The sequence below is a fragment of the Sitophilus oryzae genome, unplaced genomic scaffold, assembly GCF_002938485.1.
Source record: "Sitophilus oryzae breed Bouriz unplaced genomic scaffold, Soryzae_2.0 scaffold_810_pilon_pilon, whole genome shotgun sequence".
Lineage (NCBI taxonomy): Eukaryota > Metazoa > Arthropoda > Insecta > Coleoptera > Curculionidae > Sitophilus > Sitophilus oryzae.
Window position 1 is genome coordinate 6,935,030 of NW_022147429.1, and position 16,895 is coordinate 6,951,924.

A 16,895-nucleotide genomic window follows, 5' to 3' on the forward strand; every position below is an offset into this window, starting at 1 on the left:
AACTTTTAACATTTTCGCTTAAAACAAAATTGTATTTTAAATTTCAATCCATGAGTGCAACGGATGTGTTAAAAACACTAATTTTTAATTAAGGAGCCTAGGAAAAATAGACTTGATCGTCTAATATTTTTAGTGTTTGTCATATACAAACATACCAAATCTCGATTTTTCATCGGAAAAAATAAAAAAGTTATAGGGGGTAAGCCACTTTTGACACGCACCCGGTATACTTGTGATGTATGTTATCAGTTTTTCACAAGGACACATGCGTACATTTTATACCAGACAATTATATTTAAGAAAATTGCCATTGCCAGTCATGGGGTGGCGTATGGCGGCTCGACAGTGGCTCTATTTAAATAAATAAATTATAATACTTGCTAGTATTGTAGGCTCAGTCAGGTCATCAGTCATCCACGGCCAGCTACTTAGACAATATAGTTTTATTTTAATTCGAATTCACAACTATACAGGGTGAATCTTAATTAAGTGCAAATATTTTTAGAGTGGTATACAGGGTTTCTCACCGTAGCCGTGCGTTAGAAGTTTTTGAGGTTAGGAAAAACTTAGAAGTTTGAAATTTTGAGACTTAGGGTTATTTAACCTTTCCTTTCATTTAAAAATATTTTCAAGGTCACGCCACTTCCGGTTACACCGGAAGTCGCCATTAACTTCTTTATTTTAAATGGAACACCCTGTATATTATTTTATTTTTGGATTTCTAAGAAAATTTTATGATGAGTTTCATTAGGTTTCCCTATACCTATTTTCGACTGTTTATCAGATATCTTGATTTATTTGAAAATGTTTACAGATTTACCCCTATTTTTAACAGTCGGTCTTTTACTCATTTTGAATCGGCGATAAACGCTTCTGCAGTAAACCGAAGCAGAGGGCTAATACTTTCGAAATCCATATTGACAATTAATTTATTGCATACAGGGTGTCCAAAATTTGATAACTGATTAGATTATTTTCAAACTCAAAATAGTTCATTTTTTCAAATGAGGCACTCTGTATATTTTTCGATAGTTGGATGCAGAATTCAATTCTGCATCCATTTGCTATAACTTTCCCTATACCCATTTTCAGCGGTTTTCTTGTTAATCCGTATTTTTTACTTTAATTCAATTTTTGCCAGAATCGACAATATCGTTTGTGTTTTTTAAAAGAAAATAATTATGTTAAAGTAAAGAAATTGTATATAATTAGAACATACGAACAAAACAGGAACAAAACAAAAGTGAAAACGTATAAAATATAACATAACATAACAAAACAAACGTAATTTCAACAGTAACGGTGAGGCATTAATTATTAATACTAGATGTTAGTGTATCCCTACAATAATAAAAAAAAGGTAACTCAATAATTACAAAAATTTTCATTCATAGCGGTCAATTCGAAGAATAATTTTTGTAATTATTGTGTTTACTTTTTTTTATTATGGTAGCGATACACTAACGTCTAGTGTTAATAATTAATGCCTCACCGTTATACGTTTGTTTTGTTATGTTATGTTATATTTTATACGTTTTCACTTTCGTTTCGTTCCTGTTTTGTTCGTATGTTCTAATTACATTCAATTTCATTACTTTAACATTAAATTTAACATTTTTTATTTTAAAAAACACAAACGATATTGTCGATTCTGCCAAAAATTGAATTAAAGTAAAATAGACGGATTAAAAAGAAAACCAATGAAAATGGGTATAGGGAAAGTTATAGCAAATCGATGCAGAATTGAATTCTGCATCCAACTATCGAAAAATATATAGGGTGTCTCATTTTGAAAAAATGGACTTTTTTGAGTTTGAAAATAATCTAATCAGTTATCGAATTTTGGACACCCTGTATGAGATAAATTAGTTGTTAATATGGACTTCGAAAGTATTAGTCCTCTGCTCCCGTTTACCGCAGAAGCGTTTATCACCAATTCAAAATGAGTAAAAGACCCACTGTTAAAAATAGGGGTAAAAATGTAAAAATTTTCAAATAAATCAAGATATCTGAGAAACAGTTGAAAATAGGTATAGAGAAATCTAATGAAACTCATCATAAAATTTTCTGAGAAATCCAAAAATTAAATAATATACAGGGTGTTCTATTTGAAATAAGGAAGTTAATGGCGACTTCCGGTGTAACCGGAAGTGGTATGACCCTGAAAATATTTTTAAATGAAAGGAAATTATAAATAACCCTAAGTCTCAAAATTTCAAACTTCTAAGTTTTTCCTAACCTCAAAAACTTCTAACGAACGGCTACGGTGAGAAATCCTCTATATTTCGACACAAGAAATACGACTACGGCTTTTTTTCGTAAAAAAATGTTAAAAATTTGGTATTTTTGAAAAAAAAATCAATGTTTTTAAATTTTCAGTTAAAAAATATATCTGGATAATATGGCAACACAGGAAGTAGATTAAATTTAAAGGAACAAAAAAGCAGAAAAAATCGAGTGGTTTCTCAAAATTAAAAAAATAAGTAAAGTAATTCGGCTATTTTGGGCCTATGTGAAAAACGGCACATAGAAAATATATTTCTAAAATCGAGATCTTATTTAAGACTCAACTTGTATAATTTCATTTAAAATTTTTTGTCTACCTGGAAGTATTTGAACACAATTGAGAAAAAAACATTTTAATTATTTATCAGTAATGTAAACAGAAATTAAAATATATATCGTGCTATTATTAGTGTCAACGCTTTGCAAATCCCTTTAAGATTTATTATATATACCTATATTAAGAAGCTTGAAAATCGCAAATTTAACTTAGGTCTGAAAATAGGTCTAATTATGGAAAAACAGGGCAATGACGTAATAGGTACGAGCGTCACAGATTAAATGATCGATAAATAGTTTCCCATGATAACTCTGATTTCTAATTTATTTTGCTCTTTCCTACTAACATAATTATCAGTCATTATAATTATTTATAAGATAAATAGAGACTTGTGTCTCATAGAATAACAAATTATGTACCAAAATGTTTTTTTCCAAAAATATCTCAATTTCAACATCATCATCAAATGATATAAATTATCATAAAATTTTTATTAACCGACACAAAAATAGGTTTTTATTTTTTTTAATATTCCTATAATAAACAAACACAATGAGCCAAATTTTGAAAAAAATTATTTGAAAAAGCTTTTTTAGTTTTGCATAAGTAAATTAATTTTTAGCCATCTAGATGAAAAATAAAATTTCTCGTGGTAGAAGCAAAAAAATTATGGTAATCCGTTTGTTTGTTATAGAAATATTTATTTAATAATTATATATTCAGTTAAACTATTTGAATTAATTAATAATTTTTAAAGAGATATATGTAAATGTAATTTCCCCATTTATAGAGATACCAACATGAAATTCATATTTATACATGCTGTGACCTTATCTTCACCATACTAAATGTCAAAATATATTTTACATAGCCTTATAGATTTTATTTGTTTAGACATTGCCCTTATACCGTGCTGGCAACTCTTACTTTTGGGTCGGTATTTACATGTGTGGAAGTAAATCGCATACGGATCTGATTAAGTCGGAGTGAGAGAAATGAGACGGTGTGCTGTTGCGGCGTTGCCACATTTCTCCGGTACGCCTTTCTTTATCAAGTAAAGTAATTTCACGATCGCAAACCGCTCATTTTTAAAAGTCTTTTTTTTCGAAGAGATAACTGAATAAAATTATTAGATATGTTTCTGAGCATCTGAAATGGAATTGTAAGGATAACGTTAGAGTATCCATATTTTTTATATCGAGAAAACGTCAGTAATTGCTATGATTTAAAAACTCACCTTTTTAGATATTGACACTTTTCTATTTTGAAGGTCGGATCTTTTACAAGAAGTTTGAATGAGATAAATTCGATAGGCTTGTTTTTTTTTCATTCAAAAATTAAAAAAAAACCGTCCATTTACTTTTAGTGCGTAGCAATTTTCAGCTATCGTGTATTTTTTTTCTTTGTAAAGATTTATTAACAGTATTATTAACAGTATGTGACTGTCTGCGAAGAAAATATAGCAGAAATATTAAAAAAAATTTTGAAAAAAACTACAATCTGTTATTTCTGATGGATTTCGAGATATCGATTTTTGAATTTCAGAGTTCTAATAGCGCGACCACTGTCGAAGACCAACTCAATTCACTTATTTTTGCAAGTGTCTCTAACTTGCACTTAAAAATTTACTAGCTATAGGGAAAATTTCAATGACTCGTTAATAAATACACAAATAAATTATCACGAGACGTAATTAAATCGTAAAGCTGAACGCATGATCTACGCCCTTCTCTAGAATTTTAAGTACTGATTGGGTCGACCGGTTAACCGCAATGAATCTGCTGTATCCTCTTCCACGTCTTTTAGAAATGTGCACATATTCTCTGTTTATTTCATACGTTTGGCAACGTTTTTAGCGTTCTCTCTTTGTTCAGTACATTATAAACGCTTTGTACTCTTCTTACATACGGAAACTTCTTTGCCACCCTCAGTATAACCTATGATCAAATTAACATAAAATAATTTTATTAAGTTGATCAGATTTTAATTTAGTTGTAGCGAGCCTTATTTTTAAAGAAACTCTAAACTTAGGTTGAGTAATTAGAGAGAATAAATGTATAGGAATGATGTGTCTTAAATATATGAAAGAATTATTCATAGTTTGCATCACGCAAGCCAAATTTTTGTTAAAAATTATTAAATTATTCAAAAGATTTAGTTAAATATATGAGTACTAGATAAATATTTGACCTACAAACGGGTTCCCATTAGTTATTTTTGCTCATATGAGAAGAATTGGCTCCTATTGACTAAAACAACGAAACAATTTCCTTTAACTAGATAGAAACAACCTTTTCAAATAAAGTTTTTCGAAATTCGGTCAGAAAACCCATTTATTACTTTAAATGTCAGACACCCAAGAGCAACATGGTAAATTTTCTAATGCCATTTTTAATCTAAATTAAATCAGCAACTATCGCAGAAGTCAAATTTCACTTAAGCCAATAAATAAAAAAAAGTTCCATCTTTATCTGTGACATTGTGTAAAATATTGTAAAAAACACGTCAGAAAGCCAAGAAGTATTTTTAAATAATCATAAAAAAATGATCGGTTTGTGAACTTACATTTACTCAATAAAGACTTACCTTATTTAATTTCATTAATTTAAATAGTGTTTTTTTCACTTAAAAAATAATAACCAGAGGATAAAAAGATTGTATAAGAAGAAACAACCTCTCCATATCAAAAGTCAACAAGGGAAAAGAAATTGTTCAAAATTATTTCCATATTATATTAATTTTAACGGATCTCTCTTTTCCGCTACATCTTAAAATTTAAGACATTAAATTGTTATTTTTCCAATGGAAAAAACATTTTAAAATTAAATTGTTTAAAATTTTTTTTCAAAATTTCCAAAAAAAAAGTTTTGCTTAAATTTTTTTTCTTGTAAATTTAATCTACTGCCTATGTTGCCATATTATCAAGAAATTATGTTTTTTAACTAAAAAAAAACATTTTTTTTTTAAAATTCGAAATTTTCAAAAAAAAAATTCGCGAATATAAACTCATAATCGTATTTCTGGGGTTAAAATATACTATCACTAAAAATAATTGACTTATTTAAGACTCACACTGTATAATGTAAAATTTCTTACTTAAAAGCTGGAAACTTCTTAAAACTAAATAAAACCAGAAAAAGAACGCCTTAATAAAAAACGAAAGCTATGACAAAATAAAAATAAAACTCTATAAATTTTCAACCACAAAACAAGACAGTTTTTCTTTGTTGACCCGATTATTGTGAACTGCAAGTGGCTAAGAAAAGCAGAGGTCGTATTTTAAAGTAAGGGAACGCCGCATCTTGGACTTTTTCTAATTAAGATCTACCACCTGAGAGAACTAAGCAGGCTTTCATTTCGCAGGCGATATTCCTGTTGCTAAATAAGTTCTTAAAAAGCAGTGAATTATACAAATGTCCCTTCTTAGATTAATCAACATGGCTTTAAATATTTAAGCATTATAGAAGGCAGTAAAAGTAAAATATGTTTTATATGTATAAACTATCAGACATTATTTATTTTTTATCACATAAACAAAAATAATCTCAAAATAAACCTATACCTTTTTCGCATTTATTAAATATTTTAACAATTTGAAATTGTCATTGTAGTTATATCGTGTATCAACTATAAATATATGTGTGTCATATGTGAACAAGTTGTGCCCAAATATGTTTTTAATGTTTGTTAACTTCCAGGAAGATTCAATTGTAATAATTTTCTGCATTTCAAAAAAAATTATGGTTAATATTAAATAAATTTACCCACAGACGTGTACCATATGTTCGAAAAAAAAACGATGTCTAAGACGGTTGAAAAAGGACAATGGATGCTAATTTTGGCGAGGTGAAGATCTAAACGTCATTTACATAGCCCGTACTTGATGTTTCCAAAACCAAACCAAGGGCATGGATAGGAGTATTTGTGCCAAAAACTAAATACTCTGAACCAATGGGCACCTACCCGAGCATCCTTCAGGCAGAAATTTACGCTATCGAAAGATGCGTACAATTTATCTTAGATAGGAACTCTCCTTTGAATAAGGAACTATCGAAAACAGGAAATAGCTATCTTATCTGATAGTCAAGCAGCACTAAACGCAATCAACTCAGTAACCATCAATTCGAAGTTGGTCAAAGAATGCATAGAGAAGCTCAACAAATTAGGCCAAGAAAATAAAGTCCTCCTACTCTGGGTGCCTGCTCACCAAGTGATAAAAGGCATTGAAAAAGCAAAAGATCTAGCTAGAAAAGGACCGAACACTTTACTAACTGGACCAGAACCGTTCTGTTTTCCAAGCGGGAACCAATTGAACATCCGTAACCTGGAATGGGTGTCCTCCAACGGTCTAAGACACTCGAAACAGTTCCTCAGAACTCAGAAAAATCAAAGGTTTTCCTTAATTTAAGTAAAAACAATCTTCGGATTGTCACGGGGTTTCTAACAAGGATCGGAGGTAACAAGGAGGTTTCGAACAGGACAGTGTCTCCTCAACGAACACCTCAGTAGACTGAAGCTGAGAAAAAACGACGAATGCAGATTCTGTGGGGAAAATGAACATGAAATAAAAAACTTATTTCTCCCTTAAAGTTCCCCCATTTGTTATTACATAAGTGTCATAAAAAGTAGCATAGTGATGTGAAAACCATATCTTTGTATCTCCAATGGTGAACGAGAAATTCCAAAAAACATACGAAAATAGGACATCCTGTACATTAAAGAAGGAGTTTCCATATACTTACCCTGTCTAAATACTTCGTAATATACGGTCTTTTACTTAATTTGCTAGACCATACAATCACTTTGGGTATTTTTTCTCCCCCGTTGGCCTGCTGTAATCTCGCAAGAGCTTTTAGGGTGAATTCACCCCAAAGATCGTGCAAGTCAGTGTAGTTGTTGGGGGTGTTGGATTTTTGCATATGCTGAGCCCAGCATTCGAGGTTTACTTCGTCACCACCCAAATGGAAAATTTCGGTTTCTCCAGTCAGTTCCAGCAAATCCCTGGAAGAAAAATACATTTTAAAAGAAATTTTTTTACCGGGTGTTTTTTAAAAGGGACTCGCCTCTATAACTTTTTATTTTTTCAGTTGATTGTTGAATTCAATTATTAATTTCGGTCACTTCTTGACTCAACGGAGATGACTAAAATTTTTGTTTTTTAAACGAGACTACTGTGTTTTTTTTTTAGTTTATTATGTAGATAGAAAATGATATACTGAAATAGAATATGTCAACTTTTAACATTTTCAATTAAAACATTATAGTATTTTAAATTTCAATTTAAAGTGTGTTTATGGTTGTGTTAAAATGACTAATTTTTAATCAAGGCGTGAGCATATTTGGAAAACATCTTTTTTTACGCAAAATTTGGTACGACATGCTTGGTATTCGAGTCAAATTGATTAGATACATTAGATACATGGTACAAAGAATACAAGGTATGATATTGCGCAGGTTGGTTGCTACGTCACAGGTGATAACAGGCGCTATTGGTCAGCACGCCTCGCGCTCCAGTTCAAATCGTCAAGATATTGTTATAAACCTGTTTTTTTGTTTATATACCGTCATTGAATTATCGCTAAGCAAGTTACTGTGGAGCAGTGCATAAGGAGTCGGGCTAGGAAGCGAGAGACCGGAGTTCGAATCTCGGCCGGGAAATAACTTTTTATTTATTTTTTTAAATACTGTTGTATTCTATAGTTTATTTTTGTAGTATAAAAAAAAGAACTATTTATTCTGTGATTTTTTAATCTCCGGTATTAATATAAATTGATTGTTGGTACAATACCTCATTTAATATAAAATAATATTCTACTTTTTGAAATGTATCGGGCCCTAATTGTACCTAAAAGTAAAATATATTTTTACTGATATACCATATTGTAAACTATTTAATATTTCAGTCACTTAAAAAGTTAATTTGCATTGAATAATTGCCTACCATTAAAGTAAATTTGAGCTATATAATCCTTGATGGGCATCTTCCTCTAAATTTTGGGTTTCGTTCAACCGATTTATTCTCAAAACCTGAAACATCTACATATAAAAAGAAGCACAGGTCACTAATTATAATAAACCTCACCCTTGGAATTACTTCCACTAATTATAATAAACTTCACCCTTGGAATTACTTCTATCACAATTACAATACATTCATCTGCATTGGCATTTTCTACTGTTCGATGGGAAACAATAAACTTTCCAACATTTTTTAAATGATGTAACAATTCCTCTTGTGGTTACTTTTCCATAGATATCTTCATCTCTGTCCTCATGTGAATTCAGAGGCAATGAACATGAAAATTATTTACCATAAACATCGCAAACTAAAAATCTAATAAACAATTTTATACCGAATACAGAAATAAATTTAGTATTCTTACCTATTATCGTCCAAATCCATGTTAATAGATAATTATTATTTTTAAATATATTTTTGGAACTGCTGGTTTTAGTAATTATTAAATTAAACGAACTAAAAAGTCTTAAAAATAAACAATTCTTAACCATAACCCCAAAAAATACAGATCTCCTGTCAACTTTCTTTATTTTTTATTTATTCATTGTTTTCCTAGTGACGTCACAGGTGGTATGCGCGAACTGAACGAAATTGGAGCCGCTATCGATCATACCTTGTATTCTTTGTACCATGCATTAGATAGAAATTTAAAATACTATTTTAAAGCAAAAATGTCAAAAGTTGACATATGATATGTCATTCTATTAAGAATGTCATTTTCCAAGTGAACAAATACATATGGTTCATATCAAATAAACTTTTAGTTACGTTATCGAGGGTGCGATTTTTAAATTAAGTGTTGCCAACCATGGACATATTCGGCGCCGTTCTGACTAACTGGAATTTAAATTTTTCGCTGGGGATTTAGTTGGCAGCTTTGCTGTAAAAAATGTCAAGTTGCCGCATTTATTTATTTATTTCCTGACATTGTCATTCGTTTTGACAAATTAGCTTTTTATTTTAAGTTTTTGGTTTAAATAAATAGTGTTGTGATACTTTAAGCTTAAAAATGTTTACTAGCAGACCCTGCAGTCGAACATTGTCCTTTTTAGAACATCTTTTAGTGCGAAGTGTATTAGATATAGCCTTAACTGTACCAAAAATGGCCGCATAAACTTATCACAACTTTATTAGAATGTTTTGAACGGGAAAGCGGCAGTAATGGCCCTTTATGTTCCTTAAGTGCTGTTAAGGAGGTAAGTTTTGTTGATGTAAATAATAACGTAGACAGTGTTTTTATTTTAACTATGAACATAGGCGTTAACCATTGTAATTTGTAAAGCAGTGCCATAACCATGCCATAACCAATCTTTCATCATCGTTTGATTAATTACTGACAGGCAATGCATTTTTCTTCACAAAAAAATAATAGACATGAAGTAAAATTGAAGATATTTTTTTATTCAAAATTTGGATTTTTTGCAATTTTTTAAGCAAGAACTATTTAATAATATAATAAATAAATCATTTTAAAAGAAACAAAATATTTATTAATAATTTTATTTTTTTTGGAACTTTTGTTTCTAATTTGCGTATTGTTTGTTGCATACATACACTTAAAATAAAATTTTAATCATTCAAATCCATGCATCGATTGTTCCACTTTAAAAATGAACATTGCCGAATAGCATTGCACTATATTAATCCCCATGTTCACAGTTAAAATAAAGGCACTGTATCTGTATATTTATCATTAATCTATTTTTGATTCCTAAAATATTTTGATTAAAAGAAAATATATAAAGTGGGCAACGCTGGTCGGTCAAGCTTAATCGCGCGACTAAAAGTTAATTTGGTATGAACTGGGTATCATTTAAAAATCAAAAGTTGTAGTAATTTCCGGTGAAACAGGAAGTGACCGAACTACCTGAATCAATCCTGATTTATGTCATATTACTAACAAAGCAAATCTTTTTTTTTATCTGAAAAAAATGAAAAAGTCGTAGGGGTTAAGCTTGATTTTCATGCATCCGTTGTTCGACGATACGATGATACGATATTAATTTTATTGGTTGAATTTAAAGACTTCGATTGGTTAGAAACGGTTAACCAATCGCAGCCTTTAAATACAACCAATGAAATTAATATCGTATCAACGTATAGTCGGACAACGGATGCATGAAAATCAAGCTTTAGTCGGGGAAAACACCCGTTATTGATACCTGTATAACAAGTAGTACGAGTAGTAAAACAATTAGTTAAGAAGGACGTTTAAGGTTAATTTTATTTTGAATTGTGCATATATTACTACTTGTCAAAAATAGTAGGATTTCATTTCTATTACATGTTACACAATTTACTCACATTATTTAATGTAAAGGAATGATAAATTTTAATTTTTTTTCCAAAATTTTGGGGTACCTATTTAAAGAAATACCATATGATCGAAAAAAACGGGGTCCAGTTGGTTTGGAAATGACAATCGATGACATTCCCCATATAATTTTACAAATAAATTGATACCTATCAATGTTGATGATCTTCATTTCATAGTCATCAATGATGTAATGATCTTCATTTCATAGTCATCGCCAACGCCTTTTTTACTTCTTTTTACTTTAATTCCGAAAAAGCACCTATACTTATTCTGTTTAAATAATAGAAATAAAATAATATACTTTCTACTAAATCTAAAAGAGTGCTCAGAATTAATATTTTTAAAAAACTGTCATTGCTTCTAGAATCTTTTATTAAACCGTTCGAGCGGTTATTAGAAATTAAACTTGCAAATTAATTTCTCAGTAAGAGATTTTTATGAAAATCAAAGCCCATTTGGAATAATAATTAAAAATTAATATTCTAAGTAGCTCTGGACGAATTAAATTTTGTTATTGTTGGGCAAAGACGTCTGTCGCCAGAAATCTTAAAATATTTTTAGATTATTTATTTTTATGGTAATATCAAATGATAAAGTTCTTTATCTAGGCTCTTCAATATTTATAAATTACCGTAGATTTAAATACAATTATTTTGTTTGTTCTATTTCGATAATTTAATATTATACCTTTTAATAATTTTATTTTTCTATACTTTTTCGTCATCGCAGTTATTACATACTTCATAATCTACAACACTTTGAAGACTTTTACGACTTTTTAAGACTCTTTCTGAGCAGATGGTATCGAAGGCATTGTTCTTTTTTTTATAAGTTGGTAGATGTCGTTTACGTTTATATCATTTTCTTAAATTTCATATGCTTTTTTATTCTCTTCTTAAAGTTTTTATAATTTAAGTGTTCTCTTGGCTGATATAAGATTTTCTTCTAGTGTGTATTTGTTTGTTAGTTTTCAAAATAATAGTTAATTTTTGATTTCGTGTAGAACTAGTATACTATGATATTTTATTATTATCTTGTGTTTCTTTTGTATACTTCTTCTGTTGGTGCTAGATTAAATATTATTTTCAATATTTTATTTTGTTGTCTTTGTAGCTTCTAATTTTTTCTGTTGTATTGCTTTACGTTTAAATTAATTATATTCTTAGATTAAAATAATGTATGATATATTGATTTCTTCATTTTTGATGGTATTATGTTTTTTTTAATTTTAGTAGTGTGGCAAATGTTCTGGCGTTTTCTTTTTTTTAAACTGTTTATATGTGTGTCCCATTTTAAATTATTATAAATTTTCATTCCTAGATAATTAACTGTATTTCTTTTATTTTTCGCTTCTTTATATTTATATTTAAGACGTTTATTTGTTGTTTTATTTTGAATTTTATAAAATTTCGAAAAAAAAATATTTTGCTAAAATTTTGAGAACCACTGGATCTTTTCTGGATTTTCTTTCTTGTAAATTTAATTTACTACCTATGTTGCCATATTATCAACAAATTATGTTTTTAACTAAAAACTTGAACAGTGTATAACCAAAATACTATTGTGCTGTTGCATACCACAATATGTAAATATTTTTATAGCTTTTAGTTAAAATTTCTGTTATGAAGTAGAGAAAGTTAAAAACTCTTGTTAATGAAAACATGTCAATTTTTCCAAATAGAAGAAACGGAAACAAAGCATATGAAACACGACAAGGAACACATTTCATTTTTCAAAAGCCCCGGTGCATCGAACAAGGGGATTTGCGAAAATGTTTTCAGGAAAATTCTAAAACCGAGACGGACAAAACGTAACAAATGGGGCCGGTTTATTTGGTAGATTTTAAAGGAAATATTGTCAACGGGAAATTTTATACATTTCTTTGCATTTCTGAGAGTATAAATAAACATTTGAGAAAATGTATTATTTACGCAGAATCAATATCAAATCATCTCGACGTTATCAAAAAAGGCCAATGAATATTTTGTAAAAGGAAGTATATATCCGAAAACTGGATAAAAACTGGAGTGACTTTAACTTTGTTAATACTCAGCTATATTTTCCTAAACATCAACAGAATAACAGAATAACAGAATAATCTACATATGTAAAAAATGTCTATACCTATGTGGCGGATTCATCTTTCCATAAAATCCTTTATGGGTATTTCGCCACTGCACTGCAAGAAAATCTACAAAATAAAATAATTATTTTTTGTAAACACTTCTGGCGTTAAACCTAAACGGACGCTGCTTGTCAGAAGTTATGTTTATAGTAATACAAATTTGCCTAACAAAATAACAATGCAGTGCAGTGGCGAAATACCCATAAAGGATTTTTCTGGAAAAATCTACATATGTATATAAAATGCGAATGTTTGTCTGTGTCGTCTCTACTGAAGTAACGACTTGCTCCAGAAAGTTGCTTTTTTACTAAAAGATAGCTAATTGGCTCTTTTAAAAACTGTCGTCGCACAGTTGCGCCAGGCTTCAAATAGTTATAATATAATAATTATCTTATATAGGGTAATTTTTATGGTGTCGCCAATATCACTATATTTAAAATGGTACATATATCTCAATTTTTTTGATGCAACTTCCTGTATATTATTGTTGTTTGTTTGCATTTACTTTAAGTCCAGAAATATATCTATCCTGTTGAATTAGAATAACAACAGTTTTAAGTCCAGAAGTTGTATTGACTATAATTAAACTCAACCTATTTCAAAGGTGTGTTGATTAGAAGCAAAAACAAAAAGTATGTGTACGCGTCTAATGCTAATGCTAATATTAATTGTTGCAAGTCGTCACTGTCATCAAAAGGACATATCTCCACCAAAAAATATCTACATTCTGTATTTAGCATGAAAATGTAAGATCAAAGATTACTAAATTTATTAAAACAATTCTCTAAATTACAAACATTGTTTTAAAGGATTGACTGGTCTTTAACTACTCGCGCGTGTTGGCTAGCTACACAGGTTGTTAACTGGACAGTTACTTATAAGGGAACAGAATGGCAATACTGCCTATTGAGAACGCATGCACTTATAGGGTTTTCTGCCGACTCGTCCCGTCGTCGCGTCGTATATCAACGAGCGGGCCGAGGTTGCCATATTTCAACCATAAAACTCTTGCCGCGAGTAATAAACAAATTAATAACCTGTATACCTATAAGTATGTAGCCGTCAATAATAATGGATAATCTCTTTTTAAAAACATTTCGTTGTTTTTTTACCTGTATATTTTCTCCAATACATCGTACACGTTCGGATTTTCTGGGTTCAGCTGTCCGCAGGGCGGCTCGCCACAGTATAAGCTCCAAGGCCTTTCATTAACACATACCGCCAAATCTCCTAAGCCTGAAAATAATTATAAAGCTAATTTAGATACGGGATTTACGAGTCCGAAACGTATTCGGTTATTTTGTGTGGCTACGAAAATCCTTTTTGTGTGTACGAAAATAATTTTATTAAACATTCACGATGTTTTAAAGGTCGGTATCCATTTGTTGCATCAACATATCGTATCATCGTTGCGTACCAGAGCTGCAGCAAGTCAGTTTGAAAAAGACTTAAGTCTTACGTCATTTCTAAAATCAAAATGATTTAAGTCTTAAGTCAAATTCAACATAAAGTTCAAATGATTTAAGTTTTAAGTCTTTGACTCAAATCATTTTATTTTAAGTCAAGTCATTCTTGTAAAGACTTAAATCAATATAACGTTATTTAAGTAATTTTTATGACTTAAGTCTATATTTTTGACTTAAATCGTTTTAAGTGAAAAAACATAATTTTTTAAGCCAAGACAATTAGAATTCAATTAAATAATTGAATTCTGGTTGTACCTTTTTTAAGTACCTTTTTTTAAATTTTCTTGTATTACCAATTAGCGATTTTCTTACCAAGTATCATATTTTTAATTTTTTCTAGATACAGATGAGGCTAGAACCACATAAAATAAAACGGTTAATTTCCAGAACAACTACAAGCACAAAAATATGTTTTTTTTTTATAAAATTTAACCGATTTTGAGGTACTTTATATGTAGGTATCCATTACAAATAGATGTCGTCGAATGCATGTCTGTTAAAAAGTGCTGATGTATTTTGATCACTATGGAATATATCGATGGAATAAGCTAAGAGCTGGAGGATTTTAAGGTACTCTTCAATAATATTTCAGATAAATTTCTTTCATTCGGTCTTTCGGGCTATATAACGGTGATTCTTGGCTGCCGCGTATCAGTTTAAAAAAATGCTGCTGTTTCTGAAATTTTTCATAAAAATATATAATAATCTGACTTAAGCTTTTTATAAAAACACTTAAATCTTTTTAATGACTTAAGTCTTTTCTAAAAAGAGTTAAATCTTTTTCTATTTCCGAACAAAGATTTAAATCACAAATCATTTTGAATAAGCCCGCGGTTACATTGAACGCAGGCCCGTGCGTTTTTTATACGTGCCACCTCTGACGGAATTTACTCGTACGACTATTTTATTATAGTGGTTACATTAGATGAGTTCATGGTGTCCCGTGTGTCGAGTTTGTCAAATCAAGCGCCACTACTTTGATGCTTTGTGAGGACGTAATGTTAAAATAACTACTAATGAAAAGAAGAAAATGTTGGGTAAATGATTTATATGCAATAAGAGGAGAAAAAAATAAATATGTAAAACATTTAGTGAATTAAGACAGCAATGTAAATAGAATGTTTCCATCAACATTAATATATCCCAAATAAAATTAAACCTGGTATTCAAAAATACCCAAATTTTTCGGGAATGTATTGGGATCAGAGAAAAAAAATCGAACGCTCGGACGTGCGCGTATTAAAAAAAACAAACCAGTTTGTTTTCATCCGACCACCGGAAATTGACGTACGTGCACGGACTCCAATGCAATGTAACCGCCTGCGTAGATACCATTTGTTTGTTTTTTGCTGCGTGCACGTCCGTGCGCGTACGACCAAATAGACTCACGGACACGCATCCAATGTAACCACGGGCTAAGACTTAAATTTTAAGTCAAGTCAGCTTTCGAAAAACGACTTAAAATCAAATTACTTAAGTCATTAAAATGATTTAAATCAAAAAAAGAATTAGGTTTTCTTCTGTGAGCCTGCAGCTCATTTGCTTACTAGTAGATACAGGGACCGTTGCATAATGGCGTCAACCGTCAATTTGCGCCGATACATAAGAAACTGAGTGAAATAGAAACGATATAATAAGTTTTATTAATTTCTAGCAATTACAAACTGATTTAGGATCCAAACGATCGGGACCACTTCAATTAACTGCAAAAACAAGATGCCTGGAAATAAATTGCGGAAAATTTGTACAGAATTGTCGATAAGAGCAAGAAAAAAAAATGCCAAAAAATATTGATCTGCTGGTTTTGAATCCTATAATCGTAGGACTTTTGATCGCGTAAGTTGATACGGATACGCAGTTAATTATTGACGTCCTGGAAAAAATTACACTACGTTGCAGTGTATCGTAAATCAAACGATAAGTTGATAGGATACGTACATACTTAACAAAATCATATCCGAATATACCCTAGAGTTAAAAAAATCATTAAGTTTTAAGCTATTTAAAATTTTATAATTATGCAAAACGTTCCTGTTCTACAATATATAAAAATGCATCAGCTACACGACTGCGATACGTCTAAATAATTTTGAAAATTTTATATTCTTTCGTAAATAAATATAAGCGATATACTGGCCATCTACGATCTCAACCAATAAGTAACAAATTATACATTTTGCATTGCTTGACAACTCTATATACTACAAATCTGGCATTTACAGGGTGGTCCGAACTGTATTTCGGAAACTTCGGGAGCATATTCTGCAGATAAAAATAAGTAAAAAAGTTTGTATAAATGTATGTCCTAAAATACTTTGTTTCGGAGATACAGGGTGTAGAAGTTTCATTTTTATTTCGATTTTTTCTAAATAATTTCTGAAGTAACTTCAATATTTGGATAAAAA

At 30.1% G+C, this 16,895-nt stretch overlaps 1 protein-coding gene across 4 annotated transcripts in view; it reads right to left on the minus strand.

Annotated features, from left to right (window-relative positions):
• The window catches only part of LOC115888961 (probable beta-hexosaminidase fdl), a 172,353-nt gene that overhangs the window by 12,688 nt on the left and 142,770 nt on the right, over positions 1-16,895 (minus strand). For all 4 annotated transcript variants that reach the window (XM_030908850.1, XM_030908853.1, XM_030908854.1 and 1 more), the window contains exons 7-8: positions 14,137-14,260; positions 7,306-7,564 (exon numbers count right to left, since the gene is read on the minus strand). In XM_030908850.1, coding sequence (XP_030764710.1) covers positions 7,306-7,564; positions 14,137-14,260 — 383 coding nt within the window. The remainder of the gene's footprint in view (positions 1-7,305; positions 7,565-14,136; positions 14,261-16,895) is intronic.